Source organism: Amblyraja radiata, chromosome 32, assembly GCF_010909765.2.
Source record: "Amblyraja radiata isolate CabotCenter1 chromosome 32, sAmbRad1.1.pri, whole genome shotgun sequence".
In the NCBI taxonomy this organism is placed as follows: domain Eukaryota; kingdom Metazoa; phylum Chordata; class Chondrichthyes; order Rajiformes; family Rajidae; genus Amblyraja; species Amblyraja radiata.
Genome location: NC_045987.1, coordinates 11,690,073 through 11,717,069, shown reverse-complemented (window position 1 = coordinate 11,717,069; position 26,997 = coordinate 11,690,073). Strand labels below are relative to the sequence as shown.

At 44.4% G+C, this 26,997-nt stretch overlaps 1 protein-coding gene across 4 annotated transcripts; it reads left to right on the top strand.

Annotated features, from left to right (window-relative positions):
* The first annotated feature begins 2,240 nt into the window (after positions 1–2,240).
* Positions 2,241–26,997, top strand: st6galnac6 (ST6 N-acetylgalactosaminide alpha-2,6-sialyltransferase 6). 4 transcript variants are annotated; one of them, XM_033049234.1, is made up of 7 exons: positions 2,241–2,253; positions 2,411–2,477; positions 14,191–14,266; positions 15,092–15,280; positions 18,511–18,917; positions 19,801–19,908; positions 21,697–26,997. In XM_033049234.1, the coding sequence occupies exons 3-7, from the start codon at positions 14,255–14,257 to the stop codon at positions 21,878–21,880; spliced, it is 900 nt and encodes a 299-aa protein (XP_032905125.1). In that variant the 5' UTR covers positions 2,241–2,253; positions 2,411–2,477; positions 14,191–14,254; the 3' UTR covers positions 21,881–26,997. The 4 variants fall into 4 exon arrangements, with proteins under 4 accessions (XP_032905125.1, XP_032905126.1, XP_032905128.1 ...); XM_033049235.1 differs by lacking the exon at positions 2,241–2,253 and adding an exon at positions 6,213–6,331 and having other exon boundaries at positions 14,189–14,266; XM_033049237.1 differs by lacking the exons at positions 2,241–2,253; positions 2,411–2,477 and adding an exon at positions 2,697–2,717.

The window sequence follows — 26,997 nt, the reverse complement described above, 5'->3', positions numbered from 1 at the left end:
AGCCAGGTCATACGATGAGAGATTTGGGGAACTCTCTCCTACAAAAAAAAACACCAGCTGCTGGCAGAATTAACACTTTTAATTCTGAGATTAATCATTTTTTTAAGTGTAGTCAAGACATAGGGAAATGAGAGGCTAGACAGCCTACTATTGCTCTTACTGTCTGAAGAAGGGTCTCAACCTGAAACATTACCCATTTCTTCTCTCAGAAATGCTGCATGTCCCGCTGAGTTACTCCAGCTTTTTGTGTCTATCTTCGGTTTAAACCACCTTCCTACACATTGCTCTTACACTGATGGGTTAAAAAAGATCAGGACCACAATATATTTTAATGAAGAATTTTAAGCTTGTCAGATTTTCAGGGATAAAATTTGGTGGTAAAATCATTGTAGGAACAGAATGTAAATTGGCTGATTATATTATAGGTCATTGGAACAGGTGCAAATAAAAAACAAGTTGCTGAAGGAACTCAGGCAGCATGTGTGGAGACTGGGGGATGGTTAACATTCAGGGTGAGAACCTGCATCAAGACTCAGTATAAAGGATGGAGAGCCAGTACAGAGAAGTGTGGGGTGTGCGTAGGCAGATGGGGTAGGGTTGAAGACAGTGATAGAAGCTGGGAGGTGATTAGTGGAGACAAGAAAAGACTGCAGATTATGGAATCTAATATGAAAGGAAGGCTGTGAGTGAAGGACCCCAATCAGAAACATCATCTGTCTATTCCCTCCACAGATGCTGCCTGACCAAGTGAGTTCCTCCAGCACTTTGTTTTTCACCTGAAATTGTAGGTTGGAACAGTTGAATGTGAAGGTGACAAGGGCATGGATAAGGGTTCATCTTGAAGAAGGGTTAGGGGTGGGGATGGATAGGCAATGTTATGATGTTTGGACAGAGGTTGTGATGAAAGGAATATTCTTGAAGATCTAAAAATAAACAGAAGGGCCATTAACCTGAAGTCACGAGGAACTGCAGGAGGGCGTGCAACACAGATTGCTGGAGGAACTCAGTGGGTCAGGCAGCATCTGTGGAGGAAATGGACATATTACATTTCGGGCTGGGACCCTTCTGCAGACTGATGGAGTGGGAGGGAGAAAGCTGGAGATGACATGTGGGAAGGGACAAATCCTGGCAAGTTGAGGCAGAAGAATGTAAGTGACAAAGACTAGAGGTGAAAAGGAGACAAAAGGGTGTCCGATAACAAGAGAGAAGGGGAGTGAAATGTGAAGCTGGAGGGAGAGATGGCTGGAAGAGGACAGGTGGAATTAAAAGATTGGATACAAGGAAATGTAGTGTGGGAGATGAGTATATGGCAGGGTGACTGGGTGGTGGAAGATGATCATTAACCTGAAATGTTAACTTTCTTTCTCTCTCCACAGATGTTGCCTGATCTGCTGAATGTGCCGAGTCTTGGTGGATACAAGGAATTGCAGATGCTGGAATCATGAGCAAAACACAAAGTCCTGGAGGAATTTAGCAGTTCAGGCAGCATCTGCAGAGGGAATGGGATCTAAATGTATACAGATATACCAAGGTTGATGCATTAAATATATAAAAGATAGGCACAAATTGCTGGAGAAACTAAGTGGGACAGGCAGTATCTCTGGAGAGAAGGAATAGGTGACATTTTGGATCGAGAATCTTTTTCAGACCCTCTGTGTGTATATATACATATTTATGTGCGTGTGTGTGTATACAGTATATATATGTATATATACACACACATACACATATATATATATATTTGTTATGCTGATTGTATTGGGAAGGGTGATTATAGAGTGATGGGTTGTATATATGACTAAGATATTGTATAGTATATGCGGGTTTTTTCTTTTCTTTTTCTTTTTTTCTTTTTTTCTTTTTTGTATGGCTTTGTAAATATTTGATTAGTGTTCAAATGTAAATAATTTGGTGTACATATAGTGGCTGGTGTACATACGGTGTACATATAGCTGCTAAATTTGTATAAGATAATTACAAGCAGTTGAATAAGGGGTGGGAATTAATTAGCTTTGGCTTCTTCCTGCTCCTTTTCGGACACATATGATTTCATTTATTTATAGATATTGTTTGTGACACTTTATAAGTGTTTTTGTTTTGTTTTTTGTATGCTGTTTCACATTTGCTTTTTGTTCTTTCATTCTGTTCGAAATAAATAATAAAATAAATAATAATATATATATATATGCATACACAAACACGTATATATTTTGGCCCGCCTCCGTTGTGCACAAAGATCTTATAAGATCTTTGGTTGTGCATATGTTTTAAATTACATCCCATCTCCTCCAGTGGATAGCAGCCAGCATAAAGGGTAACATTAACACATTGGGCAGCGTGCTGCAGTGAGGTGGGTAGCAGGCGCATGCTCGCGCAAGATGCCAGGCGCGCGCCGAGGCGCGGCCACGAGGACGGGACAAGTGCGGCTCGACTTAGCCCAGCCCGGCCCAGGGGAGGCGGGTCGTCAGAGGGAGCACGTAAGTCAATGGCTGAAGGGGGAGAGTGGATACAGAGAAGGAGGGAGGTGGGGAGTGGATACATCGAGGTGGGGAGTGGATACATCGAGGTGGGGGAGTGGATACATGGAGGGGGGAGTGCATACATACATACATACATACATACATACAGACAGTAGCTGGGCGAGCAGCGGATGGAGACGGTAACCGGGCGGCTCTGGCGGGAGCGCAGTCTGACCGCAGCCGAGAGAGAACGGCAGGGTGTGGCATGAGCGGCACTTTGAAGGGAGGGCGTGCAATGAATTGGGATTTACATGGGGTAGGAGTGCTGCCTTGCTTGTCATGTTGAGACATTATCGGTGGATAGACCAGGTTAGTTCTTTACATCATCATAATTAATATTGACTAAGTGAAGGAGTAAAATTGGGGTTGGTTTGCCTGTTACATTTTTTCCCAATTTTAGATAGATTTACTATTTTCACGTGTTCTGAGATACAATTAATAGCATCGTTCAGCATGCACTCCAGTCAGATCTGATAATATATGTAAATGCAATCAAGTCAAACTCGTGTACAATAGGTTGAGTAAGGGAAAGGCACAGAGTGCAGAATATGGTTCCCAGGGTTGTAGTTCATCAGTTCTAGAGACAAAATCCAATGCCCATAATGGAGTAGAGGAGAATTGGTTCAATACATCCCTAGCTTATGACAGGACTGTTCAGAAGCCTGGTTACAGAGAGGAAGAAGCTGTTCCTGAGTCTGGTGGTATGCACTTTCAAGCTTCTGTATCTTTGGGTTGATGGAAGCTGGGAGACGTAGGAATGACCGTGGCGGGAAAAGTCATTGATTATGTTGTTTGTGTTCCCGAGGCAGCATGATGTGTAGATGGAGTCAGTGGTGTGGAGTCTGGTTGTGTGATGGACTGGGCTACATCCATAACTCTCTGCAATTTCTGGATGTAGTCCAGTCCATCACATTGGATGGTCTTGTCTCCTGTTATTTGTCTCCAGAGAGAATGTTGATGCCACCATTTGGTTCATTCGGTCTCTCGTGTTCTTCATACAATCACTGACATTTTCTTTGTTCTCTCTACCCACATTCCTGGTTCACCCACAACATGTTTTCTAACTTAAAAACGTTGGAAGCGTTCAGCTGGCCAGGCAGCATCTGCTGAAAGGGAAATTAGATTTTGGTCCAAGCAGATACCAGGAACTGCAGATGCTGGAATCTTGAGTAAAACACAATGTGCTGGAGGATCTCAGTGGGTCAGGCAACATTTGTGTTGGGAATAGACAAAGGACGTTTCTGGTCAGGACCCATTCTTCAGGCTGATGGTATAGGAGGGAGAAAGCTGGAAAAGAGAGATGGGGGCGCGACAAGGCCTGGCAAGTGATAGGTGGATACGGGTGAGAGGGAAGTGATTGACAAAAGCTGGAGGTGAAAAGGAAACAATAGGGAAGATGAGAAGAGGAGGTGGAAAAATTGCGCAGTTTTGTGAATGAATGAGTTAAAGTGTGAACATTGAGGGGGAGGAGAGCTTTCACATCAAACTCACTATAAATAGCTATTGCATGTAAAATGCAGCTGTCCTGTGGGCAGTGATTCCAGATTAACAAGCCCTGGCATTGTGCCCAGTTTTGCTGACAAACACCTTTATTAGTGAGGGAAAGCAAATAATAATGATGAGGAGGATGAGTGAATTGTAAAGCTAGAGGGAGGGACATGAATGGAAAGGTATACAGGGAGGGGGAAGAGGGAAGATGAAAGAGAAATGTGGTCTGCTGGGATGGGAAACGAATATATGGAGGAGGGGAAAGGAGCAGGGTGATTGGGGTGTTTAAGAAGGAACTGCAGATGCTGGAAAATCAAAGGTAAACAAAAATGCTGGAGAAACTCAGCGGGAGCGAAGGAGATAGGCTTCGCTCCATTGATGCTGCTGCACCCACTGAGTTTCTCCAGCATTTTTGTGTACCTAGGGTGATTGGGGTGATAGTGGAAGAAATGTGTATGTGCTGGGATGAGGGTGGGAACACCATCTCCCCTGACTGAATCAACCTTAAATGTCACCTGTCCACTCCATTCACAGATGCTGCCCAACCCACTGAGTTCCTTCAGCACTTTGTGTTTGTTTCAGGATCAAGGCCATTGGTCATAATTTTATTTCAGGTTTTTGGCCTCTGCAGGTTTTTTTGATTTCTTTAAATGTATTGTATTCTAGATTTCCCTGTTGAATGGGGTTTATTTCAATTCTTCTCACCACAGAAGCTACCTAACTGTTTGGATATTTCCAACATTTTGTGTTTTATTTTCAGATATCTGGCATAAGCAGTTCATTTTATTTTGTTTTTCAGTTTGACCACGAGTTTACCAGTTAAGTGATGTTGGAGACTAATGTGTTAAAGTGTAAATGCTGAGCAGGAGGAGAGCGCTTTCACATCAAGCTCATGATAAATAGCTATTCATGCAATTGTCCCGTGGGCAGTAATTCCAGATCAACAAGCCCTGGCATTCTGCCCAGTTTTGTCCACAAACAGTCCACAAAATGGTGGTGCAGCGGTAGAGTTGCTGCCTCATAACGTCAGGGAGCCGGGGTTGATCCTGACTACAAGCGCTATCTGTGTGGAGTTTATTCTTTCTCCCTGTGACCATATGGGTTTTCTTCGGGTGCTCTGGTTTCCTCCCGCATTCCAATGCATGCAGGTTAATTGGCCCCTGTTAATTGTCTCTAATGTTAAATGATAGAACTAGTGTGAACGGGTGATCATTGGTTGGCACGGACTTGATGGGCCGATGGCTCTGTTTCTTCGCTGTATCTCCAAATTAACAAAAAAGACACTTATTAACCAGGGAAGACAAATCATTTGTGGAGAATATTTAAATTGATTATCATTGTATGAAACTTTACATTGAAAATGGATCACCTCATGCTTTGAAATTTCTCCAATTATGTCACGATGCAGCGGGAGAGGAGTTGAGGCCAGGAGTATATTGGTCATGATCTCATTGAATGGTCAGGCAAGCTCGAGCGGCTGAGTGGCCTCTGCATGTTTTCTTATAGTCTGAACCATGTTGATGGGCTCTGATTGCTGAAATACACTAGAAACATCAATGAAATAAAAAAAAGTTAATCTGTTTCTACTAATGACACAGTGGGGATTGTGGGTGCATGGGGAGTGTGTGGGCGCTGGGGATTAGCAGACAGGACATGGCTGAGAGAAGGGTGATTCTGGCAACTCATTAATCCAGTGTATAGATGTAATAGATGTAACAGATGCAGGAGGGGTTTTGCTTTTTTGATCAGTTAGGAAGTAACTACAGTGCTCGGAGAGGATATTCTTGGGGACATTATCCCAAGGGTCTGCATGGCTAAAACGTAGAGATGGGAAGGGAATGATCATTCTGATGTGATTGTATTGCCTGTCTCATATTTCCAAGCTAGTTTTGGAACCAATGGCCTCTAACTGTCTGGATCAGCCAACCACACAGGACCTTGTGCAAGACATTATTAAAATGCATGTAGAAAATGTCCACTGTACCGCCCCCATCAATATACTTAGTTACTACTTCAAAAAATGTAATCAAATGTCTGAGCCAGGATTTCCCACGAGTAAAGCCATGCTGACTATTCCTGATGAATCACTGCCTTCCCAAGTGAGGATAAATCTTGTCTCTTAGAATTATTTCCAGTAGTTTACCTCGCATTGATGTAAGCCTCACTGTCCTGGAATTAATTGGCTTCTCCCTGCTGTCCATCTAGAATAAAGAAATTATGTTTGCTGTCAGCCACTCATCCAGGACTTCACCCATGGTTAATGAAGAAGCAACATTTTCTGCTAGGGTCCTGATTAGATGCTGAAAAGCAGATTTAGAAAAAAAAAAGGGAAGCAAATTTAACATGGTTTCATGAAAGGGTAATTACTAAATCCAAGAATGTTTTAACTAGTAAGAAGGCTAAACAGGAATCTGTGGTTATCGTCTCTTTAAATTCCAAAGAAATATGAAACATTGCTTAGCATGGGGGGGGGGGGGGGGGGGGGGGGGGGTGGAGGAGAGAAGAGAGGTGATATTATATTAGCATGCATTAGCACTTTATCAGAATTCTGAATGGTCCTCCCATGAGCTAGGGTGTAGTCCTGATCTTCCTTCCTACCCCATTGTGCACATTGCACTGTTTCTCTGGGAATACAATGCTACAAAACTCTGTTCTGCACGCTGGCTCTTTTCTCTTTGCTCTCCCTTTTGTACTTGTGTATGACTTGATTGCACTCATGTAGATAGTATGGTCTTATTTAATTATGTACTGCACAAACAAAATCTTTTCACCATTCCTTGGTACATGTGACAATAATAAACCGTTACCTTCTCAGATTAACATGCTGTACCTTTTGTTGGGTTCAATTGAGATCAGTTCAACCAATTACAATCTATATTGGATGAGGGGAGTGTTTGTGGCCAGATTTACTAATGATACAAACATAGGTGTGGGTACTGTAAGAGACTTTTAGATAGGCAGAGAGATATGCAGGGTATGGATAACATCCAGGGAGAGAGGAATAGTTTAACTTTGCATCATGTTCGGCACTGACAATATGGGCCAAAGTGCCCATAAATAACAGTTTGTCATTTCCACCCTGGGTAAAATGGTTCTGTCTGTGAAAATACTTTGACGATTCAAATATGATTCCCTTTCATTCTGCTTAGATGGATAAGATTGAATTCTGTCTGGATTAAAGCTCCAATCCTTCCGCAATCATCAACTGACTGATTTCTAAGATATGTGGCAGGGCAGGGGAGGCAGACAGGGAAATAAACCATTATTTACAAGTTGTAATTTGTCAAGGAAACTAATACTTACAGTGCTTTGTAAGTTATGTATACAGTGCTACAGAGTATTGAGCCAACAGTGATTTGTTGGCTCAATACTCACGCAGAACAACACTCAAGTCCCTGGCTCTTTTACCTTCTGTACTCAAGCACTATTTCATTGAAGGCCTTTCCTGAGATTGCCACAGTTTAAGAGTAAGGGGTAAGCCATTTAGAACGGAGATGAGGAAAAACTTTTTCACACAGAGAGTTGTGAGTCTGGAATTCTCTGCCTCAGAGGGTGGTGGAGGTTTGTTCTCTGGATGCTTTCAAGAGCTAGAAAGAGCTCTTAAAGATAGCAGAGTCAAGGGATATGGGGAGAAGGCAGGAACGGGGTATTGATTGTGGATGATCAGCCATGATCACATTGAATGGCGGTGCTGGCTCGAGGGGCCGAATGGCCTACTCCTGCACCTATTGACTATTGTACTCATCCTCATAAACCTGACATCTTTCCTCATCCTCCTTTGGGAAGGCAGCTTGTCAGCAGCAACATCAGTCACACAGAGCTTGCACGTTTCTTCCTTCTTCTCTCCCAGCCTGAATCAGGTAAAGGACAAATCATTCTGAAGGCCTAATTTAAGAGACTTTTTAAAATCGGCACCAGGCAGAGGAGATTAGTTTATGGGTGGCGCATTCGTGGGTCGACGTGCCTGGATCAATTTGCTGGTGGAGTGGGCTTGATTAGATCGGGCCTAGTACATGTCTAAGGATCCAAGCTCGCACATTAGACACAACCAGCACAGCACAGATGGCATTTACAACTCTGCCTGGCCAGGCCCACCCCTGCAACTCCAGGACAACAGGCCTTTATGGACGTTAGGACTCTACAGTTTTATTAACTTAAAGGGTACAAGACATAAGCGACTACCTCAGTGCAATCTGCTTTTCTTATGCCTGTCCCACTTAGGAAACCTGAATGGAAACCTTTGGAGACTTTGCACCCCACCCAAGGTTTCCGTGCGGTTCCCGGAGGTTTTTGTCAGTCTCCCTACCTGCTTCCACTACCTGCAACCTCCGGGAAACGCACACAAACCTTGGGTGGGGCGCAAAGTCTCCAGAGGTTTACGTTCAGGTTTCCTAAGTGGGACAGGGGAATTACACTCCAGTACTTGTGTTTCATTGTGCCTATGTATTGTAATTTTTTTTACTGGGCTGAATGGGGAAAAAAGGAAAAAAATCAAAACCTGGGCCTGATGTGGAATTGGGGGTAAAGACTGTTGCACCATAGTCTATCCTGGTGCTGATTTAAGCCAATCTAGTTTCATTTGTCCAAAGCACGGATGCCAGGGCTGAGGATGTAGGTGAAGAATTAAATTTGCAGAATCCAGGGAGCTCGAAACTTCAAGCAGCAGCTTGACATTCAGATATAGTACCGTAGAATGAGCTGGCTGGAGATTTTGCTCTCAGCCAGTCTGCAGAATTTACCATTTTTTAGCTTTGAAAAACTCCTTTGTTGCTGTAGCAGCATGTTTGGGATCATTGTCTTCTGGCTTTTTCCCCATAATCCTTGACTCCCTTAGCTAAATCTAACTCTCTCTTGAAAACATCCAGTGAATTAGCCTCCACTGCCTTCTGTGGCAGAGAATTCCACAGATTCACAACTCTCTGGGTGAAAAAGTTTTTCCTCATCTCAATTCTAAGTGGCCTACCCTTATCCTTAAACTATGACCCCTGGTTCTGGACTCCCCCAACATCGGAAACATTTTTCCTGCATATACCCTGTCCAATCCTCTAAGAATCTTATGTTTCTATAAGATATTCTCCAATCCTTCTAAATTCCAGCGAATACAAGCCCAGTCGACCCATTATTTCATCATACGTCAGTCCCGCCATCTCGGGGAATTAACCTGGTGAACCTACACTGCACTTCCTCAATAGCAATAATGTCTTTCCTCTAATTAGGAGACCAAAATTGCACACAATACTCCAGGTGCAGTCTCACCAAGGCCCTGTACAACTGCAGTAGGACCACCTTGCTCCTAAATTCAAATCCTCTCGCAATGAAGGCCTTCTTCACTGCCTGCTGTACCTGCATGCTTACTTTCAGTGACTGATGCACAAGCATACCCAGGTCTCGTTGCACCTCCCCTTTTCCTAATCTGACACCATTCAGATAATAATCTGCCTTCCTGTTCTTGCCACCAAATAATAATAATAATAATAATAATAATATCTTTTATTGTCATTGCACATCAGTGCAACGAGATTTAGTATGCAGCTTCCAACCGATGTAAAAGAAAAGTAAAATAAATAAATAAGCTGTGTGACGTGACCATCCGAGGGAGACAGTCCAGGGGGGGGGGGGGGGTGGTGGGGGGCGCTCAGCAGGGCCGGTTCAGAGCCTCTATAGCACTGGGAATAAAGCTGTTTCTGAGTCTGGAGGTTCGGGCGTAGAAGGCCTTGTAACGTCTGCCGGAGGGAAGTACAAGGGTGTGAGGAGTCTTTATGGATGCTGACGGCCTTCCTGAGGCACCGTGTGTGGTAGATGCCCTCCAAGGCTGGTAGCTGTGTCCCAATGATCCTCTGCGCTCTGTGGACGACGCGCTGAAGAGCTCTCCTCTCCGCCTGTATATGCTTGTATATGAAAAGCAAGCATCCATGTCAATACCCTACTCCCAATACCCCCCATGTGCTCTAATTTTGCACACTAATCTCTTGTGTGGGACCATCAAAATGGATAATCTCACATTTATCCACATTATACTGCTTCTGCCCACTCACCCAACCTATCCAAGTCACCCTGCAGCCTCACAGCATCCTCCTCGCAGCTCGCACTACCACCCAGCTTTGTGTCATCCACAAACTTAGAGATGTTACATTTAATTTGCTCATCTAAATTGTTAATATATTGTAAACAACTGGGTTTACCCGAGCTGCGGCACCCCACTAGTTACTGCCTGCCATTCTGAAAAGGACCCGTTAATTCCTAATCTTTGCTCCTGTCTGCCAACCAGTTCTCTATCCATGTCAATAACCTACTCCCAATACCCCCCATGTGCTCTAATTTTGCACACTAATCTCTTGTGTGGGACCATCAAAGTCCCGATATACCACATCCACTGGCTCTCCCTTATTCATTCTACTTGTTTCATCCTCAAAAAATTCAAAAAGATTAGTCGAGCATGATTTCCCCTTCATAAATCCATGCTGACTTTGACCGATCCCGTCACTGCTTTCCAAATGCGCTGCTATAACATCTTTAATAATCAACGCCAGCATGTTCCCCACTACCGATGTAAGGCTAACTGGTCTATAATTTTATGTGTTTCTATAAGATTTCCTCTCATCCTGTTTTCTCTCTCCCTCCTTTCTTAAAAAGTGGAGTTACATTGGCTACCCTCCAGTCCACAGGAACTGACCCATAGTCGAGTGAACATTGGAAAATAATCTCCAATGCATCCACAATTTCTAGGACCACCTCCTTTAGTACTCTGGGTGCAGAACAGTTTATACATACTATAAACTATGTAGTCTGTAAAACTGAGATTGTATATGAAAAGCATGCAGTTTTGGGACTGGTTAGGGAATGGTTAATAGTTGTGGAATGGCTAAATTAATATATTGATTGCTGAACTAACTGGATTTGTGGACTTGATTGGGCCATTAGATGACGTGATACTTTTGATCTCTCCACTATCCGAGACTTTATTTTCATGCTCCCAGATTTGGAAGGTGCCGCAGTTTAATTTTATCGATACTCTTTAAAAATATTATGCATTGTAGTTGTATTGTGCCTTTGTTCCAGGGGCACGACTGGCTTTGATGATCGTGGAACACTTGTAAATGCTGAACTGCAGAACTGTATGTAGGTGGTAAAACGAGAGGAAGATGTTGGGATCTGGAAAGAATTGGCAGAGTTGTTAATCTGATAATGTTGTTGTAACAAAGTTATAAACCGTGAGTTACTCTCTCTGTTATTTTATGCTACATAAATAGAGAAACTGGAACAACAACATATCTAATTTTATTGTCAAAATTGATGTTGCTGAACTTCATGTTTTTGGTCTCAAGTGGAGAGATGTTGAGAAGAATATTTTCTTGAAATTACTTTATATTCCGAGGGGTTTTGTTGAATGGATAATTTGTTTCCGATAAAATTGCTGCGTGTGCGTGTGTGTGGTTTTTTCCCCCGTTTTTTTTTTGCTGGTCGGTGCGACTGTTTCCGTACTGTAGCTCTAAAGTAAACTAAGTTAACTTGCTTTCCGAATGAAATTGGATCAATACTTGAATGAAAGAGGGAAACAAATGTAGCTGTAGGAGATTGTGGCCATGATTTTGGTTGAGCTGGTGGGCTGTTGGTTCTGCTGTGAGATTCCATCGGGAAGTGGTACAGAAGCCTGAAAACCTTGACTACCAGGGTCAAGGACAGCTCTTTCCCAGCAACCATCAGACTTTTGAACAAAAAACTCAGAAACTACGGAATTTTGGCCTATGTACTATGCACTTCGACTCAGTTGCACTTAGGACTAAAGGGGCTGTCCCACTGCGGCGACCTAATTGGCGAGTTTAGAAGAGTTTGCCCTCGACTCGTATTCGCAGCATGGTTGACACAAGGTCCTAGGAGGTCTTTGTAACTCTTCTTCATGCTCGAGAGTAGTCCCTGCGCACTCGAGGCCTCAGCTAGGTCGCAGCGTATTTTTGAACATGCTGCAAAATGCCCGCGAGTTTTTTAAATTTTAACTCGTAGGTTTAGTCGAAGTAGGTCGGCATGTTATTCGTAGGTAATCGAGGGTAGTCGAAGGTAATCGTAGATAGTCTTCAACATAGTCGAAAGGAGGTCGAAGGAGATCGTCTTCACTCTCCACTCTGTGGTGTCCAATTTTCCCGAAGTTAGTCTTCAACATAGTCGAAGGAGGTCTTCAACATGATACTTTTTCAAATTCTTCTAAACTCGCCAATTAGGTCGCCGCAATGGGACAGCCCCTTTATGGTCTGATTATCTAGTATTATTGATAATTACTTCAACACGCCTGACTTTCTGGTGTGGGGATGGGTGAACTTTAGCAGGATGGGCGGGTGGGGGTGTGGGGGGGGGGGGGGGGGGAGGTTGGTGGGGTGGGTAGGCGGGGGGGGATTGGTGGGAAGGCAGTTGCAACATTACATGGTGGACCTTCCCTTGAGAACCATGGTCATGGACAACGCTGGAGGCCACGTCATTGACTATTTTTAAAGCGGGGATTGATATGTTCTTGATTAATAAGAACATCAAAGGTTATGGGGCGAAGGCAGGAGAATGGGGTTGAGAGAGAAAAATAGAGCAGCCATGATCGAATGGTGGAGCGGACTCGATGAATCGAATGGCCTAATTCTGCTCCTATGTCTTCTGGTCTTATTCTGCAGCTTGTTGTGAATGTTGTGCATTTGACGTTTCTGAGCTGCCAATAGTGAGTGATTACTCTTAGTCTCAACTTCAAATAATCAAGTTGAACTTTAATCACTATCCAGAGAAACTGGTTGAAATATTGCTGGTCTCATCTTGCAGATGTAAAGATTTCAAGAGTGTTTCATTGTCATATGTACTGGCTGCAGAACATAAAATACTTACTTGCTGCAGCTCAGTAGGCCCACACTGCAATAACGCTAATATATGACAATTAATAAAACAATAAATCAACAAAAGTAATACTAGGGAACCATATAACAAAAATAGTACTAAACCAGTCAATAGTACAACCAAAACGAAGTCCATTGAGGATCATGGTTGCTGAGGTAGTGGTTGGTGTTGTGTGGTGTTCAATAGTCTGACGGGTGCTGTGAAGAAACTGTTCTTCAACCTGGTGGCCACGGTTCGTTTGAAGGCGAGATTGTCCATGCTTCCAGAGATGCTATCAGAAGCAATGCAAATATAAATGGCAGTGTGAATGTATGTGGGTCCGGTTGTGTCCTTGGGCCCTGCAATCACGTTGGGACATCAAGAGTGTGATTTGCAGCTTGTTTGTTTATTTTGATTCTGCTTACTGCAGCTGCCTGACCAAACAACTCTGCCTCTGCCATGTACTTGTAGTGCATGTTGAGCCTGAACCTTCTGTTCAGTGAAGATCCATGTTTGATTTAATTTAGAGATACGGCATGTAAACAGGCCCTTTGGCCCACCGAGTCCATGTGACCATTGATCACCCGCACACTAGTTCCATTATTCCACTTTCGCATCCTATACCGCAGGTGTAGGGAGAGGGGGGGGGGGGCAATTTACCAAAGCCAATTAACTTACAAACCTGCACATCTTTGGGATGTGGCAGGAAACCGGAGCACCCAGAGAAAACCCACGAGGTCACAGGGAGAACGTGCAAACTCTGCACAGACAGCACACCCGGTCAGGACCAAACCCGGGTCTCTGGCACTGTGAGTCAGCAGCTCTACCAGCTTCGCTGCTGTGCCACCCCTGAGTGTTCATATTATGTTCAAGTGGACTTGAAGTTACAACATGTACAACTCGTACGACACCTTGTCTGAGCCCACCAAGTTAGCATACTGGACTAGTCCCATTTGCCTGCATAAGACCCAAAAACCCTATTCCTGTAGCTGTATGGACAAGATGGGCTGAAGCGCCTGATCCCGCGCGGTTCGGCTCTACAGCACGATGAAGGTTTTATATTCCTTTGTACAAGTGATCCATTGACCAGATTATTGGCCTTCACGTTATCGATGTCTTGCCTCAACCCCCTATCCTCTCTGCAATCTAAAACCAACCTGATTTCGCTCTGCCAGCTATGAAACATAATCTTTAATTCAAAAATGTTAATTATTTATTTGTACACAGAGCTGCTGAGTGTTTCCAACCTTTTCCTGATTGCTTGATTCACTCAATGTTGCTCGGATGTGTTTTATTTTGCAGTGGTGAGTTTACTTAGTGTTTTGTTTCATTGCAGGCGCGCTTGAGGTGAGGATGCGACATTCACGGGTGTAGTGCTGCTGCTAACAGCCTTGAACGGCATGAAAAATATGGTGAGCTGTTCACTGTTTCTATAACAACAATTGCTAGAGAAACTGGACAAGAATTTTTGTTTTCTTGATCAAAAATCTACTTTGCAAATGCTGGCCCAAAAGATGTTCCTTGCCCAACAAAACAGTTTCCCAATCCATTGTCCATGTTCCCTGTGATCTATGCTGGCTCTTGGCCAACCATTGTATTGCATGTACTCTTCCTTATTTTTAAGTACATCTATACACCACAATTATTCCACCGCTTTTCATCTCTGCAAACGTCTATAGTCCTAACCTCCCCCCCACAAGATCTCGGTTCTATTCCAATTCTGGCAAATGTATTGCCCCAGTTTTTGAACCAACCATCTTCGGTGATCATACTTTCAGTAATTGTCGACTTTAAACTGCAATTCCTGCCTAAACCTCTTAACATCTCATCCTTTCTCTACTCTTTTAAACTTAAATTAGTATCCTTTGTGGCTTAGTGTCAGTTGTAACATTACATGACATGACATAACATCATGTAATGCCACGTGACATGTAACAACAGATTACAAATGCTAACTACAAATAAATGACTTTCAGTTTTATAGATGTATGAACCACTAGATCTGTGGATCCTTATGATGAAAATACAATGCTCCATTATCAATTCAGTAAGGATTGTTAATTTTAATCTTCTATAGGTTGGGAAAGTGGAATTAGGGAAGATAAAGCAGGTGTCCTCCAAAACAAATGCACTGACTCATTATTGGAATATCTGTCGTATGGAAATATTGTTCCTCTTGTCAGCTGTATATGCAAAATCCCACGTGCTCAAACTCCTTTCTCGTTATTTCTTTACAGGCTGAGAGATTTCTGATTGCTATGGTGATCTTCATATTAGCCACTCTCCTGATTATCTATAACTCCAGCAGTGGCAATGACTCCATAGGTTATCGAGGACAATTTGTCTACAGTGTTCTGAGCCAAGCACCATCAAATTTAACAAAATGGGTTACAAAAGATGGTTATATTCCAGTGACGGGAAACAAGGTGAGGATGCTTCTCTGTTCTTTTCGTTTATTTTAATAAAATATTTCAACAAATAAACATGATATTCTGTAAAAAATACCTCTTTTCCCCCCTAGGGTGAAAATGCCCAACACTGGGGCATAGCAATGAGGTGAAAGGGGGAAAGATTATGGGGTTTTTACACGGAGGGTAGTGGGGGCCTGGAACGCATTGCCAAGGGTGTGGTGGAAGCAGACAAGAACGTGGTGTTTGAGGCCTTTGGATATGCAAATGGAAATGCAGGGAATAGAAGGGTATGGATCAAATGCAGGCAGATGAGATCAATTCAGCTAGGCATCATATCCTACATAAACATTGTCAGCTGAAGGGCCCATTCCTGTGCTGTACTGTGCTATACTCTATGTACTCCCAATTTGACAGCCCCGTGAGAACACTTTCACATGAAAGTGTTTGACATCTTTGGAAGTAAATCTACTGCAAGGCAAGCAAAAGCTTTGATCATCATTTTCCAAACCTCCCCGGCTACAGGACCAGCATTAATGGATTGGAAAGCTGTTTATATGGTTCTGTCTTAAAGTAATTGCTGGGCTGTTGGGCCAATTAATTCTGTGGGATTAGACAATACTTCCTTTATAACGACACCAATTAGTCAAGGGCATTTGGCTCATTTGCAAGAGGGTGGGTTATGCCTGGCTAACCTGAATGAATTATTTCGGGAATGATGGAGAAGGGTTGTTGATGTAAGGGTGGTTTTTGATGTAAACTGCATGGATTTTAGCAATGCTTGGGCAAAGTCTCAGTATGGAAGCTGGTCAAAAAGTAAAAGCCCATGGAATCTAATGAAGAGTGGACCCATTTTTGTGCCAGTGAAAAGAAACAGATTGATGGGCATTTTGGAATGGGTGGGCTGTTTCCAGTGGGTTTTGGGGCACTGGATTCAGTGCCCGGTTGAATTTGCAAGGTCTCTTTTGTAAACTTCTGGATACAGGTGTGTAAACTGGGAGAGCAGTCCCACAGATGAGTGAAGCAACAGCCTGACATAGTTGTACTCGCAGAATGGAACGTTAAAAGCAATGTGCATGACAGGACATATCTACTCGGGGTGGTGTAGAGGTGGGAAGGAATACCTTGGGTCTCACGATTAACATGAAATCTCATAACACCAATCAAATATGGGTAAGAAAGTTTCCTCCTGTGGCAGATATGAAATACGATGCTACATTTTGTATACCGTAAGGATTGCTAACCTTATTCTTCTGCATGTTACATAGAACAGTACAGCACAGGAACAGGCCCCTTGGCCCACAATGTTTGTGCTGAACATGCCTGTAAATGATCCATATCCCTCCATTCCCTGCACGTCCATGTGCCTACTTAAATGACAATATCAGATCCACCTCCACCACCACCTCGGCAATGTGTTGCAGGCACCAACTACTGTGTGCAAGCGTAAATAACATGAGGGATAAATCTTTATGGTCTTGTCCTCACTAGTCTACCCATGGCCAACAATATCTGTGTTGCCATTAGTAGACACGATCACTGCAGAGTCCTGGAAGCAATCACTTCACACACTGTGGACACCATATGTGTTGTGTTTAACATTCACATTATGGGATAGAAACATAGAATATAGATGCAGGAGTAGGCCATTCGGCCCTTCAAACCAGCACCGCCATTCAATATGATCATCCAAAATCAGAAAGCATCTCCTTAATTCAGTGATAAAATTCCTGCTTTCTTCCCATATCCCTTGATTCCATTAGACCTAAGAGCTATATCTAACACTCTTGAAAACATCCTGTAAATTGGCTTCCACTGCCTTCTGTGACAGAGAATTCCACAGATTCACAGCTCTCCGGGTGAAAAAGTTTTTCCTCATATCAGTCCTAAATGGCCTACCCCATATTCTTAAACTGTGACCCCTGGTTCTGGACTCCCCCTACAATGGATTTTTTTTCCTGCATCTAGCCTGCCCTATCCCTTAAGAATGTTATATGTTTCTATAAGATTCCCTCTCATCCTTCTAAATTCCAGTGAATATAAGCCCAGTCCATCCATTCTTTCATCATATGCCAGTCCCACCATCCCGAGAACTAACCTGGTTAACCTACGCTCCATTCTCTCAATAGCGAGAATGTCCTTCCTCAAATTAGGAGACCAAAACTGCACACAATACTCCAGGTGTGGTCTCACCAGTGCCTTGTACAACTGCAGTAGGACTTCCTTGCTCCTATACTCAAATCCTCCCTCAATGTAGTCCAACATGCTATTTGCTTTCTTCACTGCCTGTTGCACTTGATGGACTGATGGACTTGGAACAGATCTAGCAACACAAACATGGGCATCCATGCAGCGCTGTGAGCCATCAGCAGCAGGTCAGAAAGCATCTCCTTAATTCAGTGATAAACCAGGAGCCGAGAACAAATCTGGCCGTTGGACAATTTGTAAATTGATGCAATGCATTTGAATTGGCATGGCTGAGCTCCATGGCTTTGTAAAATTAATGAACACACTGACTAAGGAAGAACTGCTGCTGCAAAAACAGAATGGAGCAACCCAGTGGGTCAGGCAGCATTTGTGGCTTTAATGTGAGAGGGACAAAGTTTAAAGGAGATGTATGAGGTAGGTCTGGTGGTGGAGACTGAGTGTAGTGGGTGCACGGAACATGTCAGCGGGAGTGGTGATGGAGGCAGATACAATAGTGGCTATCAAGAGGCTTTGAGATGGGCCCATGGATATGCAGGGAATGAAGGGATATTGTTTACATGCAGGCACAGGAGATTAGTTTAGCTTGGCATCACGTTTGTCACAGATATTGTGAGCCTGTTCCTGTGTTGTACTGTTCCATGTTTTAGGATTCTGAGGCCAACCAGCTGATCACTGGCAGGAACAGGAGATGAATTCCCGCAGATAGGTGTCACGACCACAACATAGCCCAGGTGTCCATGCAACCGAACCGCACACATGATGGTGAAACACGTCATCCTCATTGCTTGAATCCCTCACCCCCTGCTCCCCACTGCGTCTCCCACTAGTTTAATAGCTATGTAATCACCAAGGAGAAGCAGAAAATACAGAACAGGCCTAAAGTCCATAATAGGAATATTAAAATGAAGTTGCATTGTTCTCACCCCCTCCACCTGTTTAATTGTTAATCCTCTTTCCTTGCATATAATGTGACCAAGGGAGGCAGCTACTCTGTCTACTGTCACTTTAACACCAGTAATGTTCTGTTGCTCCTGTTTCAGACGATGAAGCTCCGCTGCGGACTGTGCGCGCTTATCACGAGTTCCAGCCACTTGCTGGGCAGCGAGATTGGGTCGGAAATCGACGAGACCGAGTGCACAATCCGCATGAACAATGCGCCTACCATGGGATACGAGAGGGACATCGGGAATAAAACCACCCTGCGGGTTATCGCCCACTCCAGTGTTTACAAGGTGATGAAGAAACCCCAGGAGTTCCTTAACAGAAGCCAGGACACGGTCTTCGTCTTCTGGGGACCTCCTAAGAAGATGCAGAACAGAAGAGGCGGCACTTTCCGACTGATTCACCGAGTGGGCTCTGCTTTTCCAAACCTCTCCTCCTACATTGTGTCTCCGAAGAGAATGCAGCAGTTTGATGATTTGTTCCACAGGGAGACTGGGCAAGACAGGTACCTATCGCACTCTAGTGTGTCGGAAGGAACTGCAGATGCTGGTTTACACCGCAAATAGCCACAAAATGCTGGAGTCACTCAGCAGGTCAGGCAGCATCACTGGAGAGAAGGGATAGCTGACATTTTTTGTGTATGAGGAAGGCTCTTGAGTCGAAACATCACCTTTTCCTTTTCTCGAGAGATGCTGCCTGACCTGTTGAGTTACCCCTGCTTTTTGTGTCTATCTACCACACTCTAGTCCTTGATATTCCACCCTGAGGAAAGATTCTGATTATCTACCCTATTTATGCCCCTCAGAAAGTTATATACTTCTATCCGATCTCTTCTCAACCTCCAATGATCCAGAGAAAACAACCCACGGTAGTATTGCTATTCCTCTCTGGTACAGATAGCATCCTGATAAATACTTTCTGTGCCCTCTCTGAAGCCTCCATATCCTACCTGTACCAGAACTTCATGCAAAACTTCAAAATGCGGCTTTGCCAAAGTCCTATTAAGCTGCAACATGATTTCCTGATTCTTGTACTCAATACCTCAACTGATGAAGGCAAGCATACCATACACCACATTTGCCACTCTTTATACTTATGCTGCCACTTTCAGGGAACTATGGGCTTGGAGTTCAATGTGGAATCATTGTGATAGTGAGCTTATTTGGTGCGAGAAACTTTGTCACACATTCTCTTGGCTGTCCAGATCTAGGTGAACAGAGTTCATACTACTTCATGGGCAAACTTGGTTTTGAATTGCTAAGCCAGCTTCATAGGGGACACATGCACAAGCATCGATCTTTGAACTGAATGGCCTGTTCTGTTTCTGTTCAATTATTTTGGTGCCATTATTGATGGGATTTGCTTTTCTCTCTCGTTTGGCTTTGAAGAAAGAAATCGCACACCTGGCTGAGTACAGGCTGGTTCACCATGGTGATAGCCATCGAGCTCTGCAACAGTGTCCACGTGTATGGAATGGTCCCCCCCACTCACTGCAGGTATGTGCTTTTCTGCAGCGATGTCACATCCTCTGGCTGGGGTGGAGAGAACAAGTGGGCCTGGTGTGACAGCCATTCCCAAAGATCCTATAGCGAGCAAGATAGATCACTCGACGAAAATGACGTAGTACGGTCATGGGCAGATTCGTGGGTAATTTTCGGCCCCATTTCCGTAACCAAAGATCCCATAGCGGAGCAAAGATACTAGTGCGGAGACGGAAGCCGGTTACGGAAACATCCTCGTAAAAGTCAAAGTTCTTTGGTAAAAATCTTCTTCTCATTTTCAGAATTTTAATTTATTAACACAAACTGTTCCCCCGCAACGTTGATTACACTGCGTGTCCGGTTGGGTCGGGTTACGGAAATGGATGGAAAAAAAGGCCCACGTTTCGTTTCGTTCCGTAGCACACGTCAGCCCATTGCATTTAGCAGGAGTGGTCCATCTTGCTCCGCTATAGGATCTTTGGCCATTCCCACTTGGTCAGGGTACCTTGGTCAGGGTAGGACTGAAATATCCTCCGTTCAGTCTCAGAGCCGGATAATGAGAAGTGTTCTGTCTACTTGTTCTTTCAAAGTAATGAACTTTGAGGATTTAGCACCTTCTTGTCAAATGGAAATACACGGAACTACAATTGCTGGTTTACAAAAAACATAACAGTGCTGGAGTAACTCCGCAGGTCAGGCAGCATCTCTGGAGAACATGGGTAGGCAATGTTTTGGGTCGGAAGTATTAAATCTTCAGACCTGCAGTATTATGGGGTTGAGAAAGCTGAAAGGGAGGTGAGGGCAGGACAAAGCCTGGCAAGTGATAGGTAGGTGCAGGTGAGCGCGGGGGGGGGGGGGGGGGGGGGGGGTCTTGATTGGCCAATGTTTGGACAAATGCCTGAGTTAAGGTTAGAAGAGGTGTAAAATGTAGAGTTAATTGATTAATTGTCAATTGATTAATTGGCATTTCAATGTGGCAAGGAGCCTCTGGGTGAAAAATGATACATCCCTGACTTTGGTTCGCCACTAATCTTTTGCTTGATTTTCTTGATTGCCTTGCCCTAGGGAAAAGACTCTTTGTGCATTCACCCTATCTATCCCCCCCCCCCCCCCCCCCCCCCCCCCCCCCCCCCCCCCCCCCCCCCCCTAATGCTTTGTCACATTGCACACTTGCACTTTATGTGCAATGTGACAAATAAACCGTATTGTATACCATCACCACACAGAGAACACACAAGTTCAGGGTTTAGTTTAGTTTAGAAATACAGCACGGACACAGGCCCTTCGGCCCACCACATTCACACTCTCCCGTTCAGATTAGTTCTATGTTATCCCGCTTTTTATCCATTCCCTGCACTTTACAGAGGTCAATTAACCTACAGCCCGCACATCTTTGGGAAGTGGGAGGAAACCGGCGCACCCGGGGGAAACTCGTGTGGTCACCGGGGGAACATACAAACTCCACACAGACAGCACAGCACCCGTGTTGAGGATCAATCCTGAGGCCCTGGCACTCTGATCCTGCCAGTACCATCCTGGTTTAGAAGGGCATGGGGAATTAATCCAGACTGGACTAGGATATGCCGTGACACTCTCCATGAAATACTATCCAACAATATACTCATCCTGGACTCGTGTATGGTTCCTACCCAGGGAATGGAATATGTAGGGTGGAGAGTGAAAAGAGATGACGTTTCTATTGGCCCCTGTTTCTAATGGCAAATACTTGTCAGGAGATATGAGGAATGTTTAACCATTTAACCTTGCTACTATTAGTACTAATGTGATTTATTTTTAAACCAGTAAGCCCCAGGACAAGCGAATGCCCTATCATTACTATGAGCCGAAAGGTCCCGACGAGTGCAGTACCTTCCTTGGGAATGAGAAGGTGAAGAAGGGCAGCCACCACCGCTTCATCACCGAGAAGGATGTGTTTGCTCATTGGGCGAAGCTGTACAACATCGTCTTCTCCCACCCCAGCTGGTGACCTGCCGCACCTCCTGAGGCCTCGTCACTCCTGCCTTTCCTGGACTCTGTACGTAGCATGGAAGCATGGCCACTCTGGGATCACTGCCAGGGCAGCCCACACAACCCATGCTTGCTGTGCATGGAGCCTCACTGGGAATTGGTGCACAGGCATTGAGCATGTGAGGATGTCAAGGTTGCAGCTGAAACTGAGGTGGTGATGTTTGACCTGATGATGCCGTCTAATCTGCTTGTCTAGAACGGATTGGCAGCATCAGTCCCTTCCTGGTCTATGGCCTACTTTGCACGCAGTAACATGGACTCTTACATTATTCACGCAAACACCTCTGATGACTTGGTACCACCCGATAATAAGTCTCCAGAATGAAGAATGGATTTTCGTTCAGTCGAGATTTATGTGATGCTTCATTAACGTCTGACTCTTCATCTCCACCAACTATTCCCAACTAATCAATCTTCAGTGTTGCAGATTCCTTGTGGAAGAAACCTGTGCAAGAGGCTCTGTGTTGCTTTGTAACAATATTAAAATGTTCATGTTGGGTTATGGAGAATTGGGAGCTGCAGCTTCCTCTGGATGCCAGGACTTATACTGACCGATGAGACCCACTCCAATGGTTTAGTGAAAAGACAAGCACTACAACTATATCGGGTGATGCAAGGAACTGCAGATGCTGGAATCTTCAGCAAAACACAGGATGCTGGAGAAACTCAGCGCGTCGGGCAGCATCTTGGGAGGCAATTGACAGATGATGTTTCAGTTTGGGACCCTTCTTCAGACTCTCGACATTGTCTGCCTATTCTCTCTGCAGATGCTGCCTCACCTGCTGAATTCCTCCAGAACTTTGTGTTTTGCTACAAGTGTATCTGCCTGCTTTATTCTCCAGTTGGATTTTCACTGACATTCAAAGGGGGAAGTATGTCCTTTGTATAGATTGGTGGGAAAATGCATTCGACAATGGACAATTGGTGCAGGAGTAGGCCAATCGGTCCTTCGAGCCAGCACTGCCATTCACTGTGACATTGGCTGATCATCCACTATCAGTACCCCGTTCCTGCCTTCCTCCAACACTAGGTTGTATTGGTAGTAATACTTTATCTGGTTAAAAATAATTATGTTGTTTTTTGAATATAGCAAAAGGTCATTGATTAGTCAAAACAAACACACAATGGAAATAATGGAGAGTAGAATGGACACAATGATTGGATTCCATGCATTAGTTGCACGAATATTGTAACATCAGCTTGTGTGGATGCCGACTGCCAGATGAGTTAAGAACCATATTTCCAAGATTGTTTCTGAAGGAATGCAGTTGCTCGATTTGGAAAGTCATGCTTGTAATCCTCCCAGACACTGTTTGTAACAACTTTGATATTTAATTGTTTTCTACACGGGCTGAGCATTTATTAAGATGGGAGAGAATTTTAAATCCACAAGCAGCTTTCAATATTTCGAATGTGTAGGAAGGAACTGCAGATGCTGGTTTAAACCGAAGATAGACACAAAAAGCTGGAGTAACTCAGTGGGTCAGGCAGCATCTCTGGAGAGAGGGAATGGGTGACGTTTTGGGTCGAGACCCTTCTCCAGACGAGAAGTTGTAGGACATGGGCGAGTGAGTCAGTAACTGAGAGGAGCGGTGCGGGAGGTTGAAAATGGAGTCTGGGAGACGCGGCACCTCGTGAGGTACAAAAGGAAAGCACACGCTGGCAGAGGCCACTCTGGAGCCCCTGGTGTTGGGAGTGGCTGTGTCTGTGGTGAGGTTCTGTGGCTGAGGGTCAGTGCTGAGGCTTTGGCTCGAGGGGCTTCAGTGGAGGAATAAGGTGAGATAATTTTATTTCACCTGTTGCTCTTTGATCTTGGTGCATTTGGGATGGTAGTTGGGGCCACTGGTATGCCCCACCTGCAGGATGTGGAGGTCAGAAAAACTACCAGTGTCTCTGGGACCACACACCTGTGGAAGTGCGCCCAGCTGCAGCTCCTCCTGGCTGATGGTGTGAGGTAACTGGAGCTGCTGCTGGACGACCTTGGGATTGTCCGGGAGGCTGAGAGCTTGATAGAGAGGAATTACGGTGGAATGGTCATGCTAAACGTGCATGCAGAAAGTAGATGTGTGATCACCAGGAAAGGTGGTCTGTGGCCATTCCCCTCAAAAGCAAGTAAACTCTTTCAGATTAAGTTGGGGGGGGAATGACCATATTGGGGAGAGCAACAACTACAGTCACGTCTATGTTACCAAGTTGGGGTCGAAGGCACAGTGGGGATGGGTGAAGTCGGGTGGGGCAATGGTGATATGAGACACGTTAGTTAGAGGGACAGACAGGAGATTGTGTGGCTGTAATGGCACTCCAGGATGGTCTGTTGCCTCTCTGGATACAGGGTGTCTCTGAGTGACTGCAGAACATTCCCAAGGGAGAGCATGAGCAGCCAGAAGTTGTTGTGCACGTTGGTGCAAATGACATGGGTAGGAAAAGGGATGAGGTCCTGCAGATTGAATACAAGAAGATTGAATACAAGAACCTCCAGGGTAGTGATCTCTGGGTTACTCCTAGTGCCATGTGCAGTGAGGGTAAGAACAGGATGATTGGGAAGATGAATGCATGGCTGAGGAGTTGGGGCAGATTTTTGGACCATTGGGATCTCTCCTTGGGCAGAGGTGATCTGTGCCCGGGGGATGGGTTGCACCTGAACTGGAGGGGAACCAATATCATGGTAGGCAGGTTTACAACTGGTACTATGGAGGGTTTAAACTAGATTGGGAGGGAGACGGGATCTAAAGGATGAGGGCAGCAGGTGGGAGACTGGAAGTCGAGACAGAAGTCAATTACAGCGTCTATCTCGGTCCCACCCACTCCCCTGACATCAGTCTGAAGAAGGGTCTCGACACAAAACGTCACCCATTCCTTCTCTCCAGAGATGCTGCCTGTCCTGCTGAGTTACTCCAGCATTTTGTATCTACCTTCAATAACAGCTAGTTCAGTAGACAGGACAGGCAGGAGCACAGCAGGGAGTGAGGAGAGATGGTCTGATTAAATTGGAAATATTTCAATGCAATAATCCTGATGGGTAAGACAGATGAACTCTGAAAGGTGGAATGAGAGGCGGTAAGGTGTTGCATCTCCTGCATGTGCGTGGGAAGTGCCCTGAGGAGGGAAATAGGTGTTGGTACCAATGGAAGTGTCACCAGACCATCACAAAGGGATCCCTTTGCAATGCTGACCAGGAGGTGAGGGGAGGTTGTATCTGTAGGTGGTATCTGAATGTAGGTGAGAGACATTGTGGGGGAGGCTCCTTCTTCATCTTCTTGCGTATGACGTGCACAGCCTAAAGTTGTAGGACAACTTGTTCTATTTGATTGTGCACGCCGGGTTGATTGCATTCGTCGAAACAGGGCGGACCACGTGAAGGTTGCAATCTCCTACCCCGGGGAGGCTCCGTTGACTATGGACTCCAGTTGGTGGCAAGTGAGGACAAGTGGGACACTAATTTGAAGGGAAATTGAAAGCGTGAGAGCTTGGATCAGACACCAGAAGACCAAATGCGTCGAACAGACTGGACTTTTAAAATGGTGACTCTTGTATGTGGTCTCGGTGGACTATTTCCATGCACCTTGTACTAATCTGTAGTTGTGCTTCGGTTGGCAATACTTTACTGAAATGTATGTAAACAAATTAATTTAATTGTATGCCTGTACACATGATGATAAAAAAAACTACGGAGCCATTGAAGAAGTGAGGAAATTAAACAAAATCTGAGTGTCTAATCAACTCTGGTGGATGGGGAAGCTGTGGTCATGGAAGAAGAAAGATATTGAGACATGATGCCATCAGAATAGACACAACAGAGGCAGGGTAAAGGGGTGGGGGGGAAAGAAATGGAGTCCAGAAAACCAGGTGGGGGGGGGGGGGGGGGGGGTTGTAATCAGGTTAACTGTGGGGGTCTGTAACTAATTGATCCACTGAGTTCAGTCAGGAAAGAGACGACTAGTATCGGATACAGCCTGTGTGAAAGTGAAATCAGAATAAGGATGGGCAGTCAGGATGATGATACTCTCAAGTTGTGTACAAGAGTAGGATGCAGCACAGGTGACTGATTGATGTACTGGTAAAAGAGGTGTGGGAAGGGTCCTGTGTCAGATTGATACAAGGATTGTCCCAAACTGGGCGTAGCTAAGATGCATGTGGGTCCCTATAACAGTACCTTTAATTTGGAGGGTGAATGAAAAGCTGATCAATATGAGAACTACTTTATCCAGATGCAGAAGGGTGGTGGTGGAAGGGTTTGGTGAGGCCATGTTTAAAGAAGGAATGAAGATCCCTCTGCCATGGAAGTGTGGTAGAGGGATTGTATCATGGTGTGAGACCAAGGAACTGGAAACTTTCCTAAAGAAAGAGTTGGAGGTGGAAAGATATGTCAATAGGAGAAAAAAACCAGACTCCAGGTTGGAAGAAGTTCGTTCAATGGGACAAGAAAAGGCCTTCAAGGTCTGTTTTATTTCGTTGACTATTTCTTTATATATGTATCTGTTGTGTGATGTGGCAATGTTGATGTTCAGTGTTCATCATCAGAAAATGGTTAAGAGTTGACCACATTGAGTCTGGAGTCACTTATCATAATGTGCAAAACACAAAGTGCTGGAGGAACTCAGTTGGTCTGGCAGCATCTGTGCAGTGATGTTTCGGGTTGAGACCTTTCTTCAGACTGATGTGACTTGTTTAACAATTCAAACACAATGACTGAACAAACAGCATAATGGACAGGTGAGATATTGGTGGGGACATGGGGCATGCACTCTGTAATGGGAAAAGTTCATTGCTGCAATATGATGTTATCAATTTGACTTTTCAGAGTTTGAGTAAATTTGCCAAAGTCTCCTTCGATAAAGATGATAGAAATGCTCTACACTTTCATAATGCTGTTTAATGTTCTGACATATTGATTGTCCATTGCACTTGGACAATTTATTTTCATGGATTTGTTTCTCCATTAATTATTTTGAATAACTCCTTGCTTGGTATAGATCTGGTGTACAAATTCTGAACAGTAATTGTCCAGTGATCAGAATTGTAAAATGTAAATGTTAATGTTTGTATGTAAAATAAATAAATCAATTTTTAATATTT

Excerpts from the sequence above, each read along its gene's own strand:
- st6galnac6 (XM_033049234.1), top strand. Across the intron at positions 15,281-18,510 it reads TTCCAGTGACGGGAAACAAG|ACGATGAAGCTCCGCTGCGG; the intron begins GTGAGGATGCTT and ends CTCCTGTTTCAG. Across the intron at positions 19,909-21,696 it reads GTCCCCCCCACTCACTGCAG|TAAGCCCCAGGACAAGCGAA; the intron begins GTATGTGCTTTT and ends TTTTTAAACCAG.